General features: G+C 40.6%; 1 protein-coding gene across 2 annotated transcripts in view; it reads right to left on the bottom strand.

Annotated features, from left to right (window-relative positions):
- cdh7a (cadherin 7a) overlaps window positions 1–13,774 on the bottom strand; it is a 76,477-nt gene that overhangs the window by 44,346 nt on the left and 18,357 nt on the right. The window contains exon 2 of one of the 2 annotated variants that reach the window (XM_029528910.1): window positions 5,416–5,710. In XM_029528910.1, coding sequence (XP_029384770.1) covers window positions 5,416–5,710 — 295 coding nt within the window. Of the gene's footprint in view, window positions 1–5,415; window positions 5,711–13,774 lie in introns of those variants that run through there. The other variant, XM_029528911.1, reaches the window with a different exon arrangement.

Raw genomic sequence — 13,774 nt, 5'->3', positions numbered from 1 at the left:
TGACAAATCGTGATTGAATTTGAAGCCAAATCGGTGACTTGAAAATTGAACTGCGACACACATACATTTTAAAGAAGAGAGAGAGAGGGGAAAAAAAAATAATCAATATTAAAACATTTTGTTTAAGCCCAGTAATTTTGCAATGCCTTCATGAGTATTCAAAGAAGGAGACACTGATTAAGTTGATTATATTCATGCACATTCACACCTGCTCCCCACTGTTTCAGATGAGCAGGGATTATTGCTTTGAGTTCAATTCATATTCATTTGCAACTGCAAAGAAAGAGTGAATTACAAAACTTTCAAAGAAACTTCGCAACTTCCTGTGTTTCAGCAGAAGACACAAATGTCCACTTTATTAGATAAAATCGCCGTGATAAAATCCAATACCTCTGTTTCAATTGTGACATCTCCATTTTTTTACTCTGGTATTCAGGAGTTGGTAACATCGAGGTTTTAAACGCTGAACAGTATTAAACTCAGCTGTGTTTTGTATCTCCTGCTCCCCTTGTTTATGTAATTAAGGATGAGAGAAAGGTAGAAAAGCATTATTGCTGACGTTCTTGAAGGCTTGTTGGACTGAATCACATTAGTTTGTACAAGTGTGGGTGAGTATATATCTAAAACCCACAATGCAAAGTATACTCAACATGGCACCATGGCTCCAGCTATGATGATAAAATGAGATTTCTTTCCACTCCCTTTAACCAGCATACATTATATCTTTCATTTCCAGAATTAAAGAACTATCCCATCCTTGATCTTGGCTCTCATGAATTAGACAGGAACAATGACAGCTGGCTATGGGACTGGCGAGTAGTAAATTCAAGGGCTGTGGCCTTGAGTTGACATTACATTCTCTATGCTTGTAATGAGCCCTGAAACTGCTCCTTTGGCCCGTTGCTGTGCAGCGGGACAGAGCCAAGGCTTACGAGTGTCACACCTCCAACTGTCCTCAAGCTCTCTTGTCTTTTATTTGACATCCCAGCCGTGATTAAGACAAAAGCCTTCAGAGATCCTCAGGCCATAAGGTCTCCATGTGTATGGACGAGCACTGCCTCTAATTACTTTAATTAATTAAATTCATGATTTCCTCTAAATTGAGCCCATTCATCAGCGGTGCAGAGCTGTGACCATTAATGATTTAAAGACATCTATAAAGGAATTATTGAGGACAAGGGGTGCTTGACCCTTCCCTGTTCTTTACTGCATTGATAATTGCTTTGAGCAGATATTTACAAAGCGAGGCCATGCATTATTCTCCTGTTGTTCTCACAACCTGTGATGAAGACCTTCACAGGAGCTGGCGGAGTAAATAAAGTGGCGAGGGTGACCCTGCATCTCAGCGTTTTGTGGTGCGAACACGTCCCCCTCTGTGGTTGATGTACCAAACTGCTGTCTTATCTCGGGTTGGACACGAGACTCCAAGCCCTTGTACTCTAATCCTCTGCCTCCTTAAGCCTGAGCTCTGTACCCCCCGTTGACAGGCGCTGTGTAATCCTTCAGAGATCTCCCCGGCTGTGTTGTAAGCAAAGCACTGCCTCCCTTGGAACGACTCCCACTCCCACTGAAATCTTCATTTTGACTTTGAAGGTTCTAAAAAAGCCACAAACACCTCTGTACTCACTCATTCCCATCTGCACACTGCCGCGCATATTTGAGGTATTGAGGTGACGCTTAGACGCAACAATCCCACAGAGATTTCCTCCGACTCTGCAGCTCCACTCAGCTCTGTAGAGCTTTGTACCTTCACTGTTTAGGGTTTCTGACCCTCAACTTATAGCTCTGCTTCATTCTCACAGCTCTCGCAGCGTCGTTTCCATCTGTAGCCGCTGACAGCTGACAGACAAAGCGAGCAGCTAGCAGGTAAAGAATCATATTTCCCTCAGGAGCAAAGAGTGAATACTGGTCTTTCACATGCCAGGTAAGCTGACAAACTGACTCCGTTTGAATGCTAATTCTGCTCCGTATCTGCTGGATGTGCAACTGAAAGGTTTAACATCAGCTCTATCACCTTAAAAAGGTGTTAATTTCGCAACACCATGCTCACAAATGCATCCTGTAGTGGAGTCTTCATTCATCTTCAACTGCTTATCTGTTTCCTGGTCACGGGGGGTTCTGGACCCAATCCCAGCTCACACTGGGTGAGGGCGGGGTCACCCTGGACAGGTCAGCAGTCCATCGCAGGGCTAACACACAGAGACAGCCAGAGACTGACAACCACTCAGACCTACAGACAATTTAGAGCCCCCAGTTAACCCAAACATGATGTCTTTGGACGGGGGAAAGAAACTGGAGAACCCGGAGGAACCCCAGGCCGGGAACCAATTCCACAATCCTTCTTGCTAACCACTAAGCCACCTGTAGTGGAATCTTAAAGACCAAATTAACACCACATTGTAACTTAAAATGTTTTCTCTAAATATTTAACACTTATTTAAAAAAATAAAAAAAATAAGAAGAAGAATTTTCACTAGCTGCCACACAGCCACGTGGACTGTGTCACTCAATCTGTCCTGTTATATAACAATGACAGTTGTGCACATCAAAGCCACTTTATATATTCCGGATGATGCAAAAGATTGTAAGGCAACATTTGGTTTTGCTTGAGCATGGAATTTTTCAATTCTCCAAAAAGGTGCCGTTGCCATTTACCTTACTTACCGTTACTAGAGATACCAGAATTGATCGATAGGTAAGATTAAGGGTATAAGGTAAGGCATCTTAAAAAATGCTCATACATATGCTCTTAAGTTATTCTTTAAAAACATTCTCAGGCACATCTTAATTATCCCCGTTGTGCCATCTCTTGCATATTTTAATAAAGGTGCTGATTGGGGAATGAATTTGAAATCATTTGAGCAGCAAAGCTACATCTTTTCAACATCCTGAAGGACTGATTGCAAGGCCCTCCAATTCTGATAATGAACAATTATAGACACTGAAGATTGCATTGCCTAGTCTAGTTAATTTTTCTTTTGTGAAAAGGATCTGTATCATCTATTTGAAATAGTAGCTGGTTTTATTTCTTATCCTCCGAGGACGCCACATGCCACCGCATTTATGACTAAGAAAGTCCGTGACCTGAAAAGGTTTTATGGAATAATCAATAACAAGAACACCTCAAGAGAAAATAAATGTTATTCATCGTTCACATGAAGTAATTTCTAGGTCCAAAGTTATCTCAAACTTTCTGCTTGTGTTTTCTAAATCCAATGAAAAGGCCATATCGCCCCTTTTTCTGTATAACTGTAATGACAGCCAAGTTTATTTCTGTTTCCATCCCATCAGTCACAGCTCACTTGTGATTAGACCACAGCTCCCAGCATGCCTTGGAGCGCCTTGGGAACCCCTAGGAGAAACTGGAGGAAGTTAAGGATGTCTGTGCGGCTCTGGTTGCTTTGCCACCACTGTGAAGTGGCAAGATAATGGATGGATAGAAATGTATTTGTCTGTATCAGACATTTTTCTGGACACATTTTCACCAGGCAGGTAACCCAAAGTCCCGGCCAGCATGAACTCTGAGCCCAATTTGTGGAAAGAATGCCTGTGGCCTTGAAAGGCTGATTCACAACCTGAAGTTTGCTTGACTCAGTCCTCAAACATTCGTCATTCATCAACATTTCTAAGCCTAGGGGTCTGCGCTGGCATATGTGAGGTGATAAATATGTAAATTAAAACGCATCAGACTTCACATTACAATATGCAACTTATCAGGTTGACTAAAACCACTGTGAAACAGCATGATGAACATTTTATCCTCGTCACTATCCATTTTCCTGTCGACCAAAATGTTCCAAACTAGCTTTGGTAAAGTGATAAAATGGTTTAACTGCTGCATGAGGGTCTACATAAGGCACGCACATACCACGGCCTATCAATATGGAGGTCACTCTTTCATTCCTGCTATGTTCCTAATACACCTCCTAACCTGAAAAGCCTCGGGATGTTGTTGTCGCTCATTTGCATTTGCTCACATTTTGAGTTTAAGCCTGACCCGTTCAAAACCTTGGAGGAAATCTTGACCATGCAGGCAGGTAAAGACTGGGTCTGATACGGTGACTTCCTCCAGGAGTGCATTTAAAACAGGCAGGGGAGGAAAATATCTGAAGTAATGAATGTTAATGTGATCACCTAAATATGACCTGCTGTTATGTTTAAGCTCTTTAATGGTTTTAGTTGTAGTGTTGCATTTCTGGTCTAGAAGAAAAAAAAAAAAAAAAAAAAAAAAAAAATCTACTGGATGGACTGTAAGAGTGTTTTGACAAACATATCCCATAAAGGTTAAACTGCAATACCTTTTAAATGTGTAATTGGAATTTTGTTTGATGCTCTTCTTCCGGTGATGAGGTGTACATTTTTAAGTGTTGATACATTACATCTTCCAGACATCAGAATAATGCATTGTCACCCTGCAGCATTCGGCTGAGAGCACAATATACTGTATATTAAACCTCATAAAGCTGCTTGCAGGGTTGTAAGTTTCACTGTATTTTTCTACCACCAACTTCATGAAGAGGTCTATTGAACTAAATATATCTGATTACCACCTGTACAACGCAAACTGCAAACCCAACAGACCTCTCGAGTTATCTGTCACTTAGCTTCTTATTCATAGATTTAAAATTAGTGGAGCTGCATTCTGCCACTGCACTGCATATACCTGAAGACTGAACTTTCAGAAGGTTTTAGACTCACGGCTTTAAAACCAAGACGAAGAACTTCAATATTCATCATTCTTCATAGTCAAATTGTCGTTCAAATACTCAGCGACATCTTTCATTTCGCGTTTTTGGACTTTTTTGGGGGGCTTGTCATTTTACACTCCTATTTAAATGTCTTTTTTGAGTCACTAAATGTTACATTTGCTCTGCCTTGTCAGTTCCAAGGCCACTTTGGCAGTTGAATTTTTGTAAATCATCACGCTTTCAAAAACTAAATCAAAGGTATTTAAAGGCTCAAAGACCTCAAGAGGAGAGACTTCCATGGCCTTATTTATATGCATATGGTGGAAAAAGTACAAAGAGGCCAATAAACCGGCATTGTCTGGCTGAGGGATACCCAAATCCAAGTAGTTAACCCAGACCTCAATTGATATGGAACTCATGTACAAGAGGAATTTCATGTAGTTTAAACTGTGCCCAATGTGATTAGCACGTATTGAGTCTTACAAAGCGAACACCCTGGATTCAAATTAATATTGCAAACTTCCCGATTCCCCCCATGACCTAAAAGCCTGAGAGAGATGAAGACAAATTCAGTGAGGTGGAAAATTATCAAATGCAGATGTTGGAGTTGGGGGAAAGTCAAAGTGAAACTTTGGGTATAAGACAGAGAGCAAATGAAGTAAAAAGCACAAGGATGGCGAACGTGTAGGAAAACGGGGTTCTATTTAAGACAAATGGGGAGGCTTACCTAACGGTGACATCTCTGGTACTCCTGCCAAGTACGGTCCATCCAGAAACTTTGGCTCATTGTCGTTGATGTCCTGGACTTTCACCACAAACTCAGACTTTGGCTCCACGGGTAAATTGGTCAGTCGGTCGACAGCTTGAGCCTGCAGGGTGTAGTAGGCCTGCGCCTCCCGGTCGAGCCTCTTCGTGGCGTGAATGTCTCCCGTGTTCTCATCTATGGTGAAGATGGAGGTGGCGCCCTCTCCGGAGAGCACGTACTTCACTTTGCCATCTCCTTTGTCCACGTCTGAGTGTAGCTGATGCAAGAAAATACATCAATAAAAATAAATAAATCAATAAGAATCTACTGAAGCAAATATAATGCAAGTTTAATGCTGTTTTGGTTGTTTTGGTGATGCTGGACTTAAAGAAAGGCTTGAGGGCTTCTGTTTCAAAGCATTGCTCCGGTCGCTGTTATTAAATAACTATTTCTACAAATGACAACTAAAACAACTAAACAGGAATTTAAACTTGGTTGAATTTAAGTATATTTTATGTCACCCATCACGCCCTCATAATTTATGAATACTAAATACTACAAAAATATGTAAACGCCATATAAAATATTTAATAATTTCACCATGTGCATAAAAGAACATCACAAGCAAATACACATCTCAACTAGTAGACAAACATCCAAACTGGATCAAACGATCAAAACATTTATGCATGAATGATTTTTTTTTTTTTTTTTTTTTACAAAACCCCAGTGTGATTTGCATTTGGATACAAATAATGGAAAGAAACAAAATGCCGCCGCTCACTGAAATACCACTGTGATTTGCTAACTAATATAACTGTCATTACAATGATCAAACACACAATTTTCCCATTACAGCCTCTGTCAATAAGAAGCTCACGTCACGATTAAAAATAAATAAATAAATAAATAAATAAATACAGCATGGCTATTATAACATGTGCCCAAAAAAATTTTAAAATAAAGAATGATTCACCAGAAAGGCCAGTATGGTTCACGGTTTCTGGCCGGAGATCCATCATTAATAGTGCAAAGGTAAAATGAGCTTTTCAGCAAACATTTATCATTTCCAATTTTTTCTTTGCCTCCAAAGCTTTATTGTAACATACACAATGTTCCCAAAAACAGCTGCAGTGGAACATTGTCCGCCTCCATTCGGTGGAGAGGCTCTTTTGTGGCCTACGTTTGACCTCTCTGCTTAAATGATACTGATGTCAGGTGCAACTACATCTTCAGCAGAGAAAAGCCAATATTAAAAACACCATTTCAATGGCAGCAGGTGAATGCTCTGTTGATTTAAAGCTAGATAGTGTTCCATGTTGCACTTCTTTTCATCCATTTTCTGACCTTTGCAATGAAAGCAGCACAGATGGCTTGATGGAAGTGAATGTTCTCTGTGCAATTTCTCAATGGCATACGTTTTTTCTATGAAATTTGTATATTAAAGCTCAAATACTTTCAACAGTCCCCACACATTGCCATTAATAACAGAGCATATGCAAAGTGCAGCTTAACTTGAACGTTATACACCAACTAGGTGTGCTGACGTACCGAGAGCCATGTTGCTAGATGAGACTTCATAATCCAAGCTTCTTTAAAACTCAGCGCACACGGATCTGTATCGCCAATCAGATTTTTTTTTTTTTTTCCCCTTGAAGAATGTGGCAGCTACCACACTGAACTTCAGGTGATACTGGGGAAAAATATTAATAGAAGTTGTTCTAATGAGCCATAGAAAAACATGCAGGTCTACAAGGAAGCCAGACAAGTTAGATTTTTGCCAGTGATCCTTTGTAGTCTGTACAACAACCCTCTGCTTATGACAGGGGTTTAATCTCAGAGGAACAAGTCACAAGTTTAAAGATGGCTTTAAGACTCCAACTCAAAGTATGACTGCAAAAAAAAAAAAAAATAAAAATTATAATAATCCTTGAACAACTCTAAAGAAAGAACACGCAGCCCTCTCAGAGCAATCAAATTACCATGACAAGTAACTGTCGTTGAATAATCCTTTTTCAAGTCAAAGCTGTCTGATGGCCATCAATCCCCCTCAATGTGCTTTACATCAGGGCGAGCACAGTGAAACTGCCACATACCTTAAGGGAAGGCTGTAGTTGGTATTTAAAAATGGACAGATGGACCATTTTTAACTGTCAGCATTTAGCCGGGTCCATGTTTCTGTCCTTACTCTTTTGCTCTGACATTAGAAAACACCTCAATTAAAGGCAAAGCCTGCTGAGCAGAGCAGTGTGCACTCTTAGGTGATATTTTCAGGAAATGTTTTTCATGTTTCTTAATATTTGGTTTGAAATGTGCACAGAACAAGGCCTCCATTGTGGATGTAATATCTACACTGTTCTCAATTTACTTCTATTTACTTCTGAGTATTCTGAATCTTGTTGCTTCCAAACCAGAGATATCAAGGAAGATTGGGCTGAGTATTTCCATCTGTCTATCTGTTAAAATTTGGTTGCTTTCCTCACATATTTTTTAAGCCAACATCTCTCAAGCCTGTTACACTGAGACAAATGGTTTCTGATAATAATCAGTACACACAGCCAGTAATCAACAGAGTAAACACAACAAACTTAAAGGGCCACTCCAGTGATTAAGTAGTGCTCTTCCATTAAATAGCTGAGACTAACAAAAGGCTGCCATGTCCAAAATATGACTGGCCGGCTTTAAGTCGAGCAGAAACACTGGATACATCATCAGGAGTTACCTGCTCACACTTCACGTCAGAAATTCAAGCACGGAGTTGCTGAAAATCCCAAAAAACATCAGTGACAACGCATAACAATTAAAAAAAAAAACCATAATTTTTGCATTGATGTCTCACAGTCCTCCAGCAACCCGACGAAAAAATTGGGGAACGGAAAGATACCTGAGACTTTCTCCAAGTTCACAAAATATAAACAACATGAATAGGTAAAGCACAGTCTGGTTTCAATGGATTGACCGTTCCGACCAAATTAGTCCTACTGAGACTGAGATTCAGGTGAAGTACAGAGCCTGAGGCGCTGCTCCTCAACTCCAAGTGACAGTGACGAGGCGGGTCATCGCTGATGGCCAGGAACATCCAGAGCCTTTTGAGACTATCCCAAAACCCTGCAACCGTGGAACTATCTAATTACTACCAACCTCTGGAAGGGAGCCGACCGATGACTGAGAGCAAATCTGCAGACAGACCGGCGTATCATTTGGTTTCAGGGGTTCTTCACTGCATTCCCGCCCCTCAGTTGAGCTGAGCAGCTATATAACGCTGATTAAAACACTCAGAACAAAAGGCCGGCCCTCTCCCTTCTCCAGTTGTCTGATGGTCTGATGGTCCTTGCACGACCGACACAGTACTTACAGTAAGAGGACAAAAAATAAAGCCATCATGTTCCACTCCACAGAATTGGTTTATAGAGAAGATTATATGAGCATTATTATTGTTTTCACCGTCCAAATGGAACAAATGAGTGAGTTTGCGCAAGTTGTTTACAACGTTTTTCAATTAGGTCATCCACTCTCCTGTGTTTTTTATTGTGCAGATCAATGAACAACAATCTTTCCATGATAGTGTAGCGAGAAGGGATTATTGTTGAAACTCTTCTTTCAATTTATCTCTAAATGTCAACATATCATTACAGGATAAATAACAATGGTATTTCAAGTTCGGAGGCATTAGGTCAATATTATCTTGGTAGCGCTGAAGGAGCACAAACAGAGCAAAGGACAGAACACGAAAAGGTCTTTTATTAATGGAATCCATCAGTTGCCTGATGGACGCCACGTTAAGAGGACGATGACTGCGCTAGTTGTGTCCACAAGCCTTGGCATGCATATGCCACATCCCTTAGTGAGCCCACTGTGTTTATTCACCATCTCCCGCTGTCAGCAGCAAACTTGAGGTAAATTGTCAGTCACAGAGAGAGAGAGAGAGAGAGTCAACATTTAATCTTGAGGAAGTCATCCGTGGCGGTTTGTTTCCGGTAAATGCCATGGACAAGGAGGACAAAGCTGACAGGCCACAAAGAATGCAAGCTGGGTCAGAGGGGGCCAAGAACACGATGTGGGCTTTTCATGGAAGTGTTTGGTTTGCTCCACTTCCTGCTCCCTGCCCTGCTGTAAGAAGACATACAACAGTACAGCTACAGCCTTCATATATTCCATCTGTAAATCTCATCGACACTGAACGCTTCATCAAATATGTATAACTTGGCGAGGCTTATTAAAAGTATACGCAGCTCAAAACTTCCCTCTCTTTCATTAATCTAAAACATTTTAAAACCGTCACTGCTCGTTTTCAGGTGGTTTTTTGAAGTTTCGATTTTTATTACTTTTACGGAGTACCAGAGTTGCTTCACTTGCAAAAATGTAAATACTCCTCTGTAATTCTTTTCTTTGCTTCCCTTGAGGTGAGTCTAACACAGCATGCAGCACAGCGGTGCACAGCAGTGTAGCTCAAAGGCACTCGCAGGGATTGTGAAGGTGGGTTGGGATCTGAACGCGAACCCATCTGAAATCAGTGCTGACACTCATCATCGCTTTGTATGCAGGCAGTTCTCCAGGGACCAGCCTGTTAGCTTTGTGTTTGCTTGTTTACCTTGTAGCAAGGGAGAAGGGTAAAAAGAATAAAAGAACCCGAAACAACCAACTGATACATGCTTGTCCTATCACTAAAACGGTTCCACGATCTGTTCGGATTGTACCAGCACTTGCATTTTCATTTTCACTACATGAGAAGTCATGTTGCCTGATGTGTAATTCTATTTTGTTCCCTTCTACATCCATTTGTTTTGGCTCTGTACAGTGGAAAGAGAAAAAATAAATTTGAGGCCTTGAATAAGAGGGAAAAAAAAAACAAAACAAAAACAAAAACCAACAAATAAATTATCCCGCTCAGATCGCAAAGCATGCATTTTAAGATTTGCGTACCGAGTCCCTGTTGAGGAGACTACAGATTCTTCTATTCAACGGACCGTGAACAGAATCCAAAACCGGACAGAAAAGTTCATACGTGAGCAATCCTGGAACCTGGAATACATGAAAACAGTCTCTGCCGCCGCTCAAGGGCTCTTAATCAACAATCGCCCTCCACACAGCAACTTGAACGGCTGGGCTTGACGGGGTCTCTTACAAGCAAGGTCATGCAGTATTTATCAGAAAGATCCCAAAAAAAAAAAAAAAAAAAATCCTGAAACAATGAATGTGTGATATTGTTTTCTTTTGAGCAAAAAAAAAACGAATCTTTCCCATGATTATAACTCCTACACCACAGCTTATTTATCATGCCCCAAAGAAATGATGGGTTTGCCAGGTTATTATTGAGCGGCTAATATGTGCCATATGCAAAGCCAGCGGGGAGGGTAGACTCATTAAATAACACATACATGAAGCTATGAATGAAGGATGGGACCAGGGGCCAAAGAAGGGTCATTGTGCAAACAAGAAAAAGAGCTAAAAATGTAGATGGGGCTTCAGTGCAGCTGTCACCGACATCAGCTCCCGACATGCTTGGCTTTTCATCTATTCACTCAGCCACGTTCTGGTGAGTAGCCATGGTACTGTGCTCTGAGAAGGGCTCAGTGGCTCAGCCTCTCCTCTTTCATTTCAAGCTGGGAGGTAGGGAATTAGCAATCACCATGGAGAAAGCGTTCGCTATCACACAGTGGTGTGCAGAGGGGATGGGAACTGTAAATATAGGTTTGTCCTGATTCTCCTTTCAGTTAATAAAAAACTGGGCAGTTGTTAGCAGCCATCAGCACATGAAGATTTTTCTTTGCCTTTAATGTGGATTTCACTGGTCTGACTGTGTGGGTGTTTGATTTTATCGGCTTGTGACGCACTTCAGTGCATTATTGTCACATACAATCAAACTGAAACGACAGAAACGATGCGATCGAGGTGTTTGTCTGGATTCCTGAAGCAGACATACACTAATGAGCCAAAGGATTATGGCCACCTGCCTCATATGCCGGTTCATAACACTGAGCCTTGGACTCTACAAGACCCCTGAGGATAGTGTTCATCATCTGGTCTGACTCTGGAGTGTGTGTCTCACTCTCCGACTGTATGATTAAACCTTCAAAAATAACTTGGCTGCATAACACAGCTTTTTTTTTTTTTTTTAAGTGGGGTTTAATTCAGATTGAGTTTAAGCATTGAACATGCTGAAGCTTCAGCTGCGGTGTCAATAGCAAAAAAAGTCAGATGAATCAGATGAATGGACTGTGCGTTTCAATCTTTTTTTATTATTATTTTCTTAGTTTTTTTATCTTAAGCTCTGTGTGTGGTTGCATTGTCGGTCTGAATTGTCAAACTGAAAGTAGATGAAATGTCTGGTGAAGAATATGTGCATTGTTAATAGTTACGCAGCTTAGTTTTAGTGTAAAAGCTTATTTATTTTAAACTAAAGAAAAACATGTCTCTTGGACCTGAATTGAATAAAGAGGAATTCTGCTCTTTATCCAAAAGAAGCAGATGAAGAAAAAAATAAATAAAAATTCAACAAGGCAGCCTAATGGTCTTGAAGCTGCACAAAAGAGATGTATGATGGCTTGACAGCAGGTACAAAGTGAGTGCAGATGCATCTTTTTGGGGGATAAACCAAAAATGCAAAGAGGCACTTCTCATCTAAGTTCTCTTTTCTGATAGCCGCTTTCAATGAAAGTTGGATAATATTTTGTTATTTCATCTACAGTGTGTGTGTGTGTGTATATATATATAGTAGAGTTCTGACCGACATTTACACACACGCCAGCAGCTTGTATCTGAACCTGCTGGGTGAATCATAACCAGTGACACCAAAGAGATAATGGCATCTATTCCCTGTGTTTTCAGTCTGAACAAATTTGCCGATGGACAAAAAAATTTGAGAGCTAAAAAAGCCAAGAATTCTGCCATGTTTCTGTCACACTGAATCAAAAACCTACATGAATGTAGGTGTTCAGTTACACGTATTCATCCGCTGGCCTGTGCTGAATATAACACATAATGTACTCATAGCCTGCAGCCCACAAGAGGCTTCGCTTCTGAAACAATCCGATCTGGCAGAAAACAATGGAGGAGCATGTTCATTGTACTGCTGGTAAAAGTTACAGATCCAAAGAAGAGGCTGCTTGAGTCCAAAGCACATCTCAGTTTTTAGAAGGAATAACTCTACAGTATTTTTATTAATGATTAATGATCGTTTGATACAGTGAAAGATAGCAGATGTGGAGGGAAAAAAAGTGTGTTACAAGTATCGCTAGTGATTCACTGTCTGATGTTGGAGTGAAGCTCTGAGCAGCTGCATCGGCAGCAACATGAAAAATAGTGTAGTATCAAAGCTTTTAACAAAATATTACACGTTGCATACACACACGCACACAAACACTTTACAGCATGAGATCAAGAGTGGCCATCTTATCAAAGCTGCTGATCTGCTGCCCAACAGGAAAGTGTAAATGCTTTTAAAATGTAACTAAAATTGTCTCAAATTGCTTGTGCACAGTTAGACCATGTTTGGAGTTGCCCTTGACACACACATGTTAATTAAAGACATGCAGGAGTGCTTCCCAGGCCTTTCAGCCTGGTGTCCCGCTGCCTTCTGTTCTTTGCCAGCCGTGCCACCATGCCGATTTGTCATCCACATCAATGAAAGTAATCAGGCTCACAATCACGGCAAACGTTCACTGTATTTTTTATTTTGTGTGTGTGTGTGCGTTGCGTTCTGCAGCACTCGTCGATGAGATGAACATAAATGGATGACAGGAATAGGCATCTCTTTCAAAGTACTATTGGAAAGGGAATCCAACCTCATTTGTCACAAAATTAAAAGGGATCCTGAGATGCTATCATTGTGAGGACTGTTGTTCCTGTGAAGGCAGGAGCTGACGGTCTATTGATGGATGGATCTAAATGAAAAAGGTGAACAGCGAGATGGAAAGTGTATTTCCATATCAGGTGCTGTCACTTGACGATATCATCATTACAGGCTGGGACAAGACATTATTAATTCTTTTGTCTTCACCGCAGGATGAATAAACAAGGACGCAAAACTGAACAAACAACTCGAAGAAAATCTGCTATTTCATTTTCAGAATAACTGGGACTATTTGAAAAGGAGGAAGCATCACAGCTGAGACTAACTATTGAAACACATTAAATGTAAGTTTGCCTGGAAAACGCATTATCAGAATTCTGAAGTTATCAAATATGATATTTATTTGACTGACATCTGTGATAGCAGCTGTGGGCTTACAGCAAGCTCAGGGCCAATAAATCAAATAAGAATAAATGGATCAAGTCAAACGACAAAGATCTGAATTTAGTGATCTTGAAAAGCTAATTCTTTCTATAAAAAAAAAAATAA

This window comes from Echeneis naucrates, chromosome 20, assembly GCF_900963305.1.
Source record: "Echeneis naucrates chromosome 20, fEcheNa1.1, whole genome shotgun sequence".
In the NCBI taxonomy this organism is placed as follows: domain Eukaryota; kingdom Metazoa; phylum Chordata; class Actinopteri; order Carangiformes; family Echeneidae; genus Echeneis; species Echeneis naucrates.
This window is presented reverse-complemented; position numbering and strand designations above follow the sequence as displayed.